At 28.2% G+C, this 14414-nt stretch overlaps 1 protein-coding gene across 1 annotated transcript; it reads right to left on the reverse strand.

Annotated features, from left to right (window-relative positions):
• Positions 1-1475: 1475 nt before the first annotated feature.
• LOC113858802 (probable membrane-associated kinase regulator 6) lies at positions 1476-2887 on the reverse strand. Its single transcript, XM_027491558.1, has 2 exons — positions 2046-2887; positions 1476-1951 (listed from the first exon to the last, which is right to left on the reverse strand). Exons 1-2 carry the CDS (start codon positions 2860-2862, stop codon positions 1944-1946), a joined length of 825 nt encoding a protein of 274 aa, XP_027347359.1. The 5' UTR covers positions 2863-2887; the 3' UTR covers positions 1476-1943.
• Between the last annotated feature and the right edge of the window lie 11527 nt (positions 2888-14414).

Genomic DNA, 14414 nt, shown 5'->3' on the forward strand with positions numbered 1-14414 from the left:
AAAGTAATTATATAAGAATGTCAAAATATGTTCATCCTATTTCGTCAAAAAGTCCACGATAAAATGAACAAAATCATTTTTTTTTTCAAAAAACATTAAATTTTTTAGTCTGACTTAGGGTGGACAAACAGATTAACAGGTTAATTTATTCGACAAAAACTAAAAATTTTAACAATTATTGATAGACTAATAAATTAATGAAGCAGTTTATCTAAAATTAACAAAAAAAAGTTATAAAAAATATTTTTATATTGATACAAAATAATATTTAATTAATAAATAATTATTTTTATTTTAAAAAATTAAAAAATGGGTCTGATAGGCAACCGCTCTGGCCAGCAATTTGACTGAGTTAAATAGACCGACAAGTACAAAATATTTAATTTCGCTGCCATTTATAACAGGTTAGACTTATTAATTCGCTAGGCCTAGTGCACTTTGACATTTTGAATATTATACATCAAAATAAAATTGTTTGTATGCATATGAAACAACAAAATTAAAAATTTTTACAAAATAAATTTATTTGTAAAATTTTATATTAATTTAAATAATTTAATATATTTCTAAAATATGCAAAAAATAAAATTTATTTTTATTTATTTTTATTATTGCTCAGTTTTTATAAGATTTGATATAAAAAATAATATATTATTATATTTAGTGGTTTAATTGATAAAGTTACGTTGTATTTTAAAATTATTAAATAATAGAATTTTATTGTAAATTATGTGGGAAGTCTTTCATGGTGTAAATTAATCATTTTTCCTTTTTTTTTCCGTGAAATTGTCTCTGCGTGTCAAACAACTCTATTGGAACAAAGGGGTTGTTTCGACTGAGAAAATATTTATTTTTATTTTATTTTTAATTATAAAAATATTCTCTTTTTTTTTTTTAATTTCAATCTTTCCTATGAAAAAATTGAAAATATTAAAAAACAAAAGCAATGTGTCATTTTTAATAATTAAAAATAAAACAAACAAAATGGTCCAATGTTTCTAGGAAAAATGTATAGGCTTACGTTTACTAAAGTTGCCACAATGGTCCAGACTCGGAGTAGGCTCCCCCTGGTGATTTTGCTTTCGATAGCAAACATTCCTAACTATTTCACATCTTCAGAATAAGGTACCATTTTTGAATTGACAAAGTACCGTATTGGTTGTTGGTTGCAAGGTGAGTAGAAAAGGAAAAATTCACTACTGACAAGGGAGCAATCAAATAAGCTACCGAATAATTAACTTATCAGCCACTGAGAACCACCCTATATATGTAACACTTCATCTCTTGATACCTTGTCTCACCATGGCACAAAAAGAAGGTTTCCGCAAAAGCACATAAGATCAGATGGCTCCCCTCCAACTAGGATATAAGTAACATTGAAAAGGGAAAGAAATAGCAATGGAGATAGAGAAATGCAAGGACCCTTGAGAGGGCACTTTGGTATTCTTTTTCCTAGTGGTAGGTCTTGTATATTGAAGTAAATGATATAGATTTTTTCTTACATATTCTTGTCATGGTTCACAATTTAGCCATCCTGCTTTCTCTTGTAGTGTATATGTGCTATAATCATCATGTTCATGGCTTGAAGTAACCTTGTTTTTATAAACACTTTTCAGTGAAACCTCATTGCTGAAATTTTATTGACATTTTAGAGTGAGAAACAAAAGAGAAGAAAGAAGGAATTGATTAATTGTTATCTTTTATACAATAAGAATACAATACATATATAGTTTGTGACATAGTTCTTATCTGTACAAAATCATGAAGCAGTAGGATCCAACCCAACATTTCCTGAAATTTGTATTATAAATCCCTCAGCTGGTATCTGCCAAAGCACCTCTTCTTGTTTAAGTAAAGAAATAAAATAACATTCAAGTTAACATGCATAGTCAATTGCCACCCATTTCCTTCTACAAATTCTCTTCTCTTTATTTGAGGAAGGATCATTTTTCTGCAATGAAAAACATGGAAGAAGTTAATTTGCAAGGTTAACTAATCATATACTCAGACTCAGATATATAAGAAGAAAAAAAACATAAGCATACCTATTGATCTTTTGCAGTGGAGGACTGCTTCATAGATTGAGTTCTCATGATCATGCAAAGCACCAATGGGCTTGACAGTAATTGATTTTGGAGATGCTTGCTGTGAACTGCTCCAGCTTTTAACTTCCCACTCTTCCTTATCAAAATCATCAACTCTAGTACTTTTCCTTGAGCTTCCAACTTTCTGACATAGTTGATTAACATACCTAGAAAGGTTTCTCAAGGTTCTACATGTAGAGGTTTTCCACTTTGTAAGGAAACCATGATGGATTTCCACTGTTCTTGGAGAAGTAACTCTTGAAGAGTAGGAAGAACTAGGCTTGGATTGTGTGGAATCTGGGGTGGTATGGCAGGACTCTAATTTGGAAGGATCAACAAATAGTGGTTTAATAAGGCCATCAGAGAAAATTTCATCAGCAAGAGCAAGAACAGAAGGTGATTGAGTGATGGAAATATCAAAATTGAAGTTTTGGCATTCTTCTATAAAAGGGGTGTTTGTAGTGCCTTCACTTATATTGTAAGTAGATTCTAGAAGAGGCTCCTTAAGGTTGTTTGAACGGGTTCTGCAATTTGGTAACCAACTATATGAGAAGCTTTCAGTGGCTAGAGGCAGTGAGGTTTCCATTTTGCAACGATTTGGCAAATTATGATGAATTAAAAAACTTATATACAACAAACAAATGTATAGGTACCTTATAATGACAAAACAATGACCACCACAATGAGAAAGTTCGTCTATTCTATCGGGGTCAAGTTGGGGACAAATGGAACAACATGAACGAGAAATTGTAATGACTTTAAGTAGTAAGTTTAACATGGTTTCTCATCTTGTTATTGTCTGTAATTCCTATTGGACAGACAAAAGATAAATCAACACCCTTGTGAAGAAAGAGATTTAAAGAAAATGAAACTTTTGTCTAGCAACTGAATTTGCTTGATTACCATTTCATTAGAAGTAACTTTCTGTCACACCAAACGAAAACGATGAGCATGACGAGTGCCATGTTTATGTGTCAAAATGCGGTTCTAATTGTTCACACATAAAGAGCGTGTTAATTGCCATACACTACATGAAGGGCACGCTCTGAAAATATTTGTTGGGATAGTCAAATTAAATTATAAAATTATTGAAAGCTCAAAAGCACATTAATCTGCTTTGACAAAGTTCTCAACAAATTTTTTTTGCCTAAGTTAAAATTAATTTATGCACCTAAATTTTTTTAAATTTTTTTATTTAACTTGTTCATGATTATCAATAAGCTTATAATTACATAATATCAAGCGTGTAAAATATATTTTTAATCTTTGAAAATATAGTTAATTTTGATTTTAGCTAAAAAAATATTGTGTTAACTTTAGTCTCATAAATATTAAAAATTTTAAAAGTAATTTTTTATTATTGCTTACTAATATGTATCTTAAAATAGTTATTAATGTAACATGATTAAATGCATATTGCGTCAACATAAAATGATATTAAAATATGAAAATTTATAGAGACTAAAATTAATAAAATATTAGAAAATAAAACTAAATTGAATCATATTACAAGAATTAAAAACTTATTAAAGTGATATTAACTTATCCATTATAGTTACAGAACAGAAGATTTTTAATTTAATGCATTGTAAAATATTCACATATCTTACTGTGACTCGAATTCGGAAGTTGTATGTTCAAATTTCATGATAAAGCGCATGATAAAGTTGTATTGGGAAGAGAATGGATGACCACATTTTGCAACTCAAATTTTGATTCAAAGAATCGAAACCTTACAGGTGTTCATGTCTGTTCCAATAAAAAAAATGATAAAGCGATTTAAAAGTTGTGTAAAAAGTTTGAAATAACCATACACGAAAAACTGTAGGATGTGTACATATAACAGGCACAACATCAAAATGATGAGCATCAACTTGTTCACCTAACTTCACCCACAAGAAAGGATAACAAAACCAGAAGGCAGTCTTGCCCCCACAATATTGAATATAATAATAGTAGTAATAATAATTATAAGAATAAAAGCATAAAAGAATGAAAACACAAGGTATACAAAAGGTGGACGACTATGTCTCTCCAACATGCTTAAATTTGCTTTCACATGGAATATATATGAAAGATATTATCGTGGTCTATACCAATGCATTTACCTCTTAATTTGGTATAGATTTTACAATAAAAGAAATAGAAAACAAGAAAAAAAAAATCTTCTTACTCGAAGTTTAGCAAAGACAATTCTTCTAAAAGTAAAACTTTCACTAAAAAATCTATTATAAAATCAAATTTTAGCAGCACAATTAATAAATAATTATCTCCTTTTGTGTTGGAAAAATGATAGCTTTTTTCTTGAGAACTTCCTTGAAATAATAAAAAAAAAAGATAACATAATTGTTATCACAATGTTAGTGACAGTGAAATGTGATTAGAAAAATATTTTTTGAGAAATAAAATATTTTTAAAAAATTAAAAGAGCTACTATTAAAGTTTATTAAAGAAAATTTTTAAAAAAATTTAAAACAATATGATCTTTTAAAAAAACAGTGAGTTTGAAGTAATTTACGTGTAAGAAAATATTGGTACTCTATAATGTCTAGTTAATTAACATTTACTTTAAATTAATTGTATAAATTTATTATAATTTTAAAAAATATTTAACTCCTACATAATAATTGTTGTTATTTTTAATTTTAAAAGAATAAAATTTATTTACTAAAATATTAATTTATATGTTTGAAAAGAAAAAAAATATTTTAAAAAATATTTTGACTTGACGAGTATCATCCCTGCTCCTATATATCTCCAAGTGCAATGAAAAATACAAAGTCACGTAGTTCTATCTAAAGTTTTGTAAAACTAATTTGTTAACTTAAAATTGAAGATTTTAAAGGAATTTGATTAGTTTTGTTTTCTTAAAAATAAAATGTTATCTTTTTTTATACAAAATAGCGCAGCTATACGTATTATCTTACAATAGACAATATAAAAGGTAAAGAAAAGTCACACATCTATGTTGTAAATTAAGAGAACATAAACTATACATAAATGTGAATCACACATCAGTATTGCAAACTATTATATAATAAAATAAAATAAATTTAAGTAACCTAATATCTAGTTATTTCTCTTAATGAGAAGATAAATATTTAAAGAAAAACTGAAAAATATATTTAAATTGATTAGTAAAGATAAATATTTGATTAAGAGAAATTAAAATATCATATGATAAATTCGTATTACATAAGACTTAAGGTAACATTGATACATAAAGGTCATAAATTTACAACGCGTAAAGACAAAAATACTATATAATAATGTTACAAATCGTTGCATTAAAATAATTCTTAACTTAATTTAATGAATCAATTAATAATTTTATAATTAAAAAAAATCTAAACAAATATATGTTGATAAATTAAAATTTTTTATTTAATTGATCAATTAAAAATGTAATCTACTAACTAGGAAATAAAAGAAGGTTAAACATAAATATAAAATCAAATTATATCAATATTTTAAAATTATACATTAAAAGATAATAATGTTAAAGAATAAATAAATAGGTTAAAGATAAATGAAATAAGGATCGACAATTAATAAAATAAAATAAAAATGATACAAAAATTTTAAAAAATACATTTTTTTTCTAGGCCCTTTTTTGTGTGTTGGGTCGCAGAACACTACTTCAGTTCCTTTTAAGAAAAAAAATCATACTAAACTAGCCTAAATCTCTTTAAAAAATTAGAAAAAAAAAATGTCCAAAATTTTAGAGTACCAAATGAACTTTTCAAAGGAGAGTCATGAAGAGGGACATAGTTAACATTGATGAAGGTTATGGTTTGGGTAATGGGTCTTAATGTGAGAGAGGGAGAAGAGGATAGGTTGATGGAGGCCATAGTTTGTGAGGGAGAGGAAGAAAAGTTGATGGAGACTATGGTTTGGGTAATAAGTTTTTGTGTGAAAGAGAGAGAGAGAAAGGAGGAAAGGAAGAAAGATGGGTAAGGGAGGAGCTTCTATGGTTAGAGATAATGGGTTGAGAGAAAAAAAAAAAGATTGAAAGTGAAGGAATTGTTCATTGTGGTTCTAAAAGAGTTGAGGAATAGAAAGAGAAGAAAAAAGGTAGAGAGAAAAGGAGTGATAGTAGAAATATCAATAATAATGATGGAATGATCAAATGGAGTGATGTGGTGGTTCCCACTATAGCGGCAGAAATTTTAATGTCAGTTCTAGTAACGACAAACATGGTATGAAACTTACGTTCATAGTGTGTATAAAAACTTTTTTAAATAAAATTCAAGTATTTGCAATAGTAATATAAGAATTAACATAAAAATTTTAAAATATAAGAAAAATCATAATTGCTATCTAAAAACAACCAAAACATAATATTATATAACAAATTTTACATCTTATAAACCTTTTTATAACTACTCCATAGCTCTAATACCCTCACATTCTCCAAAACATTTAATTGGTTTACATTTTACAACACTCTAAAATAAAAATATAAAAAAACTCATACACAGGCTTAGAGTATTTTTAACTAATATATCTTGAAACAAAGAATTTAAGGTCAATATTTATAACCTTGACTTTTATCTTTCTTTAAAAACTTAAACAATATTAGACTTATTTTAAGATACTTTATTTCAATCAATTCTAACATCATAAAAATACATGGATTTAAATTTGACTCATAATCAATTGCAAAAGTTTTATTAGATAATATTTTTCTTATTTTGAGAAGAGATTAATAGTTAATAATTGACTAGAGATATTTTTGTTCATTAAAAACAATTGTTTAAATTCTTATATTTTGTGATATTTTAATTTATAAAACTTTTAATGTTAGTATCTAATTTTTATAATTTATCATTTTAAGTTATTGATGACTATTAAATAATTATATAACTAAACTCAAGTTATTAAGTGTGAATTATAAAGTTGTATTAATGATAACGACCAAAACTAATAATTTAAAAAAATGTAAAGGCTAAAATAAAAACATAGAAAGATAAGAGTATGTTTAATTTACTTCTTAAAATTTATACTACAATTTATTTTTAAAAACTGTTTTTAAAAAGTAAATAAATCATACTTTAAAATTAAAATTTTACAAAAATACATAGAATAAAAATATATTTAAACAAAATTAAATCATTATCCGCCACATTCTCTGAATTGTCGCTTTTGTTAACGAGTGGACATTACCAATTACTAACCACAGACATTCAAGGTGCATCCTAACTGAAAACTAATTCTATTCGACAGCTATGTAGACATACATATAAATATCTTTATACTATATTTAAAAATGAAATAAGAAAACTATAATAATCCAAATGAAAGGTCTATGATTTTAATTGAGAAGAAATATTGGAACAGGTTTGTCATTTATTGGAGTCAAGACGCAAAATATCAGGATTTGGTTTGGGAAACATAATCCGTGGACTGGAGCTTTCCACTGAGTATGATCAATTCAAATCTAGGACAACAATTCTAAGCTTCCATGCTTTACATATTCAGGTAAACCATATTTCCTTCATAATCATATGAACTATGAAATAGAACTAAAATTCGTAAGCCATATTTTGCCAAATCAAACAGTTGGGAAGAAATAAAAGAGAGTTTTATTTAATAAAATGTGATTTTGGCTAGGAAAAAGGAGGGCTTTGAATCTTGTGTCCCTCTGAAAGCAAAATTATCATTAAAAATATAAAGGTTGAACAAAATAGTCATATCTGCTTAGCTATTAATATCAAAAATAAAATTTCCCACACGAGTTTCTAGTTCTATGTTAGTGTCAATTGTCAAGTGAACAGGAATATGCGCTGGCCCTGTAAGTTCATGAATATAGTAAGTTCTCAGATAACAAGAAACTTATTCCTGAATGTTTTGATCACTTCACCATTGATGTCACTTATATTAGTTTGCCATCATGCTTCATACACTAGAATTATTTTAGATTATCATTCTTAGCAGTGGTGGATAGTGGAAGAAACGTAGTGCAAGCACTGAACAAGAGCATATAGATGATGTTAGAAGTGCTAAGAGAATGGTAAATTTGCTTTCTGCTTCCATGAAGTCAGCATCAATAATTATTTATATTAAGCATGACTCCAGAGCTCCAACATTTTGAAGGAATTAAAACGTATGAACTTTGAATAATTCTAAACCATCATTCCCTTTATGCCTACAACCTCCTAATTATTAAATAGAGAAGCTATTAAATGTTTTTTTTATATTTTTAAGATAACAAATGCATACATTTTTTATTTAATACTTATTTAGTAATAAGAAGATTATTAGAAGTGCCCTTTCCAAAATGCCCTTCAAGGCGAGAGAGTGTACATAACTGCAACTCCTCAGTGTCCATTTCCTGATGCTTGGATAGGAAATGCTGTCACAACATGCCTTTCTTATTATGTTTGGGTCCAATTCAACAATGATCCTCTTTGCCAATAATATATTCCTGGGTCTACCACCTTCCCCTGAGGTAGCAGGAAATGGTTTCATTCTTCTTTTGATCTTACTTCCAATGTGCTTCCACTCATTAAGGGTTCTGCTAAACATGGGGCTTTTATGCTGTGGTCTAGGTATTATGATGCTCAAAGTAGTTATACTTCTTCTATTAAGAACCATGTTTAAAATATAATAATTCCTATTGGTATGAATTAAATTGCAGTTGCAATCCTTGGTATCTACAGAGTTCCGGGCTAAAACTTACTTCGTATACTATTATAAATTGAAGTATGTAAACAAATTTTCTCACATTTAGTTGGATGGGTTTCTAGCCTTGCCCCTGCAGCCTCAGATGCAAACAATTGCTCTTGTTTTCTGTCGAGAATTTTAACTAGCGACTGGGCCATAGGGGCAAGCACATAAACTCACATGTGAAGAAAGTGTAGCTTTTAATAATTATATTTTACCAAAGAACGTCTTAATAACTATGTGAAGAAAGTGTAGCTTTAAAAGTTAAAACTGGTACATAATAGCTGCCTACACGAAATTTCCATTCAATCAGCAAAAGTCAAAATAGCAAATGTGACAAAAAAATAATAATAAATCACCTGTTCATGCAGCGAAATTTTGATGAACGAGTTTCTTGTAAAATTTTCGATTACAGAAAAATCCAATGAATATTTATGGATAATAAAACCGTGGCAACTACACTTACATAGTCAGTTGCAAGTTGAATATAATCACTGCATTGATCATTATAGAAGAATTCGAGATCCCCAATCCCAATGTCGTAACTTAACAAAAACTAAATGCTCTTTGATAGATAACAAAGAAGGTGGATAAAGCTAGATTTCGCTGACACTTTTCAAATTTAAATACTTACATATTTTAATTATTTTTTGTAGAATTTAAAATTAATTAATTAAATTATAGAATCATTTTATACTATCTTTATAATTATTTATATCAAATGTCACGTAATTTAGATATATATATATATATATAAGTAATAATATTATTATAAAATATAATACTATTAATATATTATAATAGTTATTTTTTTATAAAATTTTATTAAAGAATCCCCTCGAGATGGGTCTCATTTTCATCATTAATTCTTACAACGTAACCCGAAAAGTACTACTATAACATATTACTTTTCAAGGATTAAATCCCTATTTTCGGTTGTCCGTGTATTCTCTATATTAAAATTAAAATTAGCACAGAATATGGGTAGTTATTTATTTTTCTCTAATTTTAACTTTTTAAAACTATAAAGAAAAAGAAACTGATAAATCTTTTGTGGCCAACAAAAAATCTGTTAAATAAAAAATGATATTATATCATAACAGGACTGGAGCTATTTATATAAATAAGCCCATGGTTCTCTCAAGACAGCCGAAAAAAGATATCATATTATAAAGCCACCGCCTGAGCAACTACTGGCCCATATTTTTAAAGTTAAATAAAACCAATTTTAATATTAAATAAATTATTGAATATAATTGAAATTTATATTTAAATTAATTTCGATTACAAATTTTATATAAAAACGTATACTGCTGTTAAAGGCCTACTAACCCTCCTTAAACCGTAATATTAACCTTTTTAGATTCTCATTGCCAGCGGTGGTGAAAATTCGTAGCTTATGCTGTAAAATAAAAAGAAACTGGATGCTAATTCTCTTGGGTTTGCGTAGGAATTGAATATTTAATTTTTTTATTTAAGCCAATTTTGTAACTTTTGCTTGTCAAAAATAAATTAGTTTAAGTAAGAAATGAGTTTAGATTAAACAAATGTTGAAGCAAATCATTTAAAATAAAATTCATTTAAGTATTAATAAGTTAAAGCAATTTTTGTGTAGAGACTATTTAATGGGATCAGCTAAATTGGCTTAAGCAAGAATATGGTAGAAAGATAGGTTTTAGAGTTAGAAAGCAATATTTTAATAAGAAAAAAAAAGACAATGTTATTATTTCATAGAGATATATTTGGTGTAAAGAGGACCTTTAAAAGAAAGATAAAAAAGATTCTTAAGTTGTGTAATATAGAGTTTAGACTATAACTTATTGTTATGTAAGAATTGGAGTATTTTTAAAAAAGAACAAAAAATTTGTTATACATAAGTTTGTAAAAGAATATAATTACTCATTACAACTCGAGAAGATAACGTATATTTGTTTCACATTGTAAGATAACTATGATTCAAGTATATGAAATTGATATGGCTGAGAATTTTGGATTGCAATAAAATTCATAATATTAACTCACCAACACACTTGCATGTTGTATAGCGAATGTGTGATACACTAGATTGGGCACAAAATTAACTCAATGCAAGAAGACAAAAAAATATGGTTTATGGAAAAGTTAATTGTTTATGCAATATTTTTTTGACAATTATAAGATAATTCATCATTCTTTCATACATACAAGATGGATGCAGATGAGCAAATAACAAATGTATTTTGGACTGACATAAAGATGGTAGATTACACATATTTTGGTACAGTTGTTTCTTTGAACATTATATATTGTACTAATCATGCAAATAGGTCTCTTATATTGTTTTGAAGCTTTAACCATTATAAGGTGCAATGATTTTTTTTATGCAGCTTTGTTGTATAATGAGCCAACCAAATCTTTTAAATAGTTGTTTGAGATATTCTTAGAAGTATGCAATTAGAAAAAAATTAGTAACTATATTTATTAACCAAGATCAAGCAATGGCCAAGGTCCTTATGAAAGTCATGTTTGAGACACAATATGCTTTGTGTACATAAGACTTGTAACGCCTTATTTATTTTCAATAAAATATTTTCACAATTTAAAGGAGATAATAAATTTTTATTTTAAATAGCTTCAAGTACAATGTTCCAATAAAGTATTTTAAAATATGGGATGGTTACAATTTCAATCAAAATAAATGCTACAGGACTTATTTAATATTTTATGATTTTTAAGAAAATAAATTTTAAGTCCTATAGCAGTTTCATTTATTTCCATTCAATGAGTTTGATGTTGATCATCTTGATCACCTGAAAAATAAAATATAAAGATGAATCATCTACACTATCACATGCATAATACAGAGACTCACTTTGCCTATTTCAAAAGTTCCCTAACATAATTAATTTACCCTAAGCAAACATGAATCAATTCTTTTCAACAACACACACATCAAGTTCACACTACCATAGAAGTTAATCCACATAATGTCCTCATATTTCAATCATGCACAAGTACGCTCACTGCATCATAAATCAATCCACACATGCATGTACTCATTGCACGTTAGTCACGCTCACTGTGGCATTATAATCACAGTTTCTTAATGCCCTCAACCTTAGGGACTTACTCAGTTTCATACCATGGATGAATGACAGTTAGCCACCGCCTCACGGATACAACATGTGCAGTCACGAGCCCCTTAGCAAATGTATTGGTCAGAGACCGAGTCAAGAGAATAGTGTGTGGCCCGTGGTGTACCCACGCTCACGTTCCCCACCACCTTCTTTTCCCTAAGGTATCCCTACCACCCCATCTTCCACACCTCAGTGTATCGCTGTAACCATTCATAGTTTTTAACTATTCCAAACACACTACAATCAAAATCAACATGTCATTCACACTCATTTACCCACATTCTTAATTGTATCATGGTAATCATTTTCACACATGGCATGTATGCATACATTTAGCAACATTATACTCAAACACACAATTTCTTACGTCCTATCTCAACCACATCCCAATACCTAACAATGTAAGAAAATTTTAAACACAAAGAGATAGGGTAGAGTCTCCCTTACCTTGGAATGAAAACTCACTATGAAATCAACGGTAGAAATGCTCCCTATACAGATTTTCGTCCTACATACATAGAATAATCCATGAGAAATCGAGGAGAATGAAAGAGGAGTAAAAATGAAAACCCTAAGTCATAACTTACCTCCAAAACATAATTACAACTTTCAATCTAGAGCATTAACGGTTTTGGAGGCCCTTTAATAAGTGGAATAGGATTAAGGATTGAAAGGAATGAGAGAGAGATGGAAGGGAAGTGAAGAAATGCGTTTTTCCAATCTGAAAACCCTCAAATACCCTAAGAGTCATGACATTCTTGCTACAACAAAAATATCAAACAAAACTTGTTTTCTGCGTAATCTCGCTACAGCGAGACTGAATCCAAAAAACTACCCATTTTATGTTGTCTTCTCGCTACAGCGAAAACGCTATAGAGACACCCCTCATCTCATGCAACCTTCTCGTTATAGTGAGAATGTCCCTGCTGCACACGGTCAACCCCCAACTTATTCTTTACAACATCTTTAGCCCAGCCACAAGTCAACATCTATATTTTAAATCACAACGTACATATACACTTATATATATATATATATATATATATATATACACACACACCCACATTTATATACATACATGTCCATATCACCAACATAAATCAAAATATGCATCCAAATATAGCCTACATGCTTATATTAATAATCAAAATAGGGTTACAAAACTCAGGATGTTACAAGACTTGATGCAAAATGAAATAAAACACTTTAGTAATTTGATGAAAGGTGAAAGTCATTTTTTAAGAGATTTCAAAAGATGTATGTATGACTTTCATACATGAGTGACTTTGAGAAAGCTTGGACCAACATCATAGAGAATTACAATGTTTACAAATTGGATGAAATCAATATATGTCCTAGAGGAAAAATAGGCATCTTGTTACATGAAGAAAGTGTTCATACTTGGGATGTGAAGTAGTCAATTAAATAAAAGTTTAAATTCTAATTTCAAAACTTGTATGAAGGCTGATGTTGATATAAAATAATTCTTTACAATGTGTTGTCAAAGGCAAGTGTTATAATAAGCTAATTTGTGAGTATGAGTCTAAACATAAGCTAGGTATGTGGAGGTATGAGATGTCTTACATACTAATACAAATGGGCAAAATTTACACATATTTTATATTTAACATATTCCAACAAGAGTTTATTTCATTTTTAGTTTGTTGCATATCACAAATGGTTGAATCTCCCCTTTCGTTTGAATATGTTTTTACTACAGTCATTAAAGACCGGAGAAGAAAATGTCGTTCTGAAATTGTGCACAATGTCAAAATAATAGGTTGAGGGGATCCTCAACTTGCTATCACATAACAATACCAACAACTAGCTTCTAAAATGATTAGACTTACATCTAAAGTATCTAGTTCAAAATACTCTCACTTAGTAGACAAAAGTGTAAACATTATCTATCTTCAAATTATACACCTTTGATTATAAACACAAAATAGCAAGTCACATTAATGATGTTCCTACATTGGTCATCAATGATGGTTCACAATGTAGGAACATCATTAATGTGAACCATCATTAATAAGAGGTGAATAAAAAAGCTAAGATTTTGAGGTATATATGTAATTACATTTACCAATAAATAAGTCAATTTTTACATTCTTATTAATCATGTTTTTTTTTTTGTTAATATTTTAGAAATATCAACTCACTCCTTCTAAACCTCTTTGACATACATTGTTCTACACATTTATCCTCTTCCTCAAATTTTCAATAATAAATTTAATTTTACTACATTATTAACTGTAGTTATATTTTCTTACTTTATTGTATAATTTTTTGTACAATTATCTTTATTTTTGTAGGAATTTTTTGATGATACAACTCATTCAATCCTTGATCAACCTTAATGAATTTTGTATCATGTTTACTTTGTTCAATGTTTATTGTATTTCTGTAATCATGTAAACATTGTGAATGAATATTTTAACATTATCTGTTGTATATACTTTGTACCTTACTTTACTTGTTTGTTGTATTAAAATTTTGATTTTCTACTACTTTTCACCAATTTTTGCATTATTTGCTTAAACGAAGC

The sequence above is a fragment of the Abrus precatorius genome, unplaced genomic scaffold, assembly GCF_003935025.1.
Source record: "Abrus precatorius isolate BTA unplaced genomic scaffold, Abrus_2018 Scaffold2, whole genome shotgun sequence".
Lineage (NCBI taxonomy): Eukaryota > Viridiplantae > Streptophyta > Magnoliopsida > Fabales > Fabaceae > Abrus > Abrus precatorius.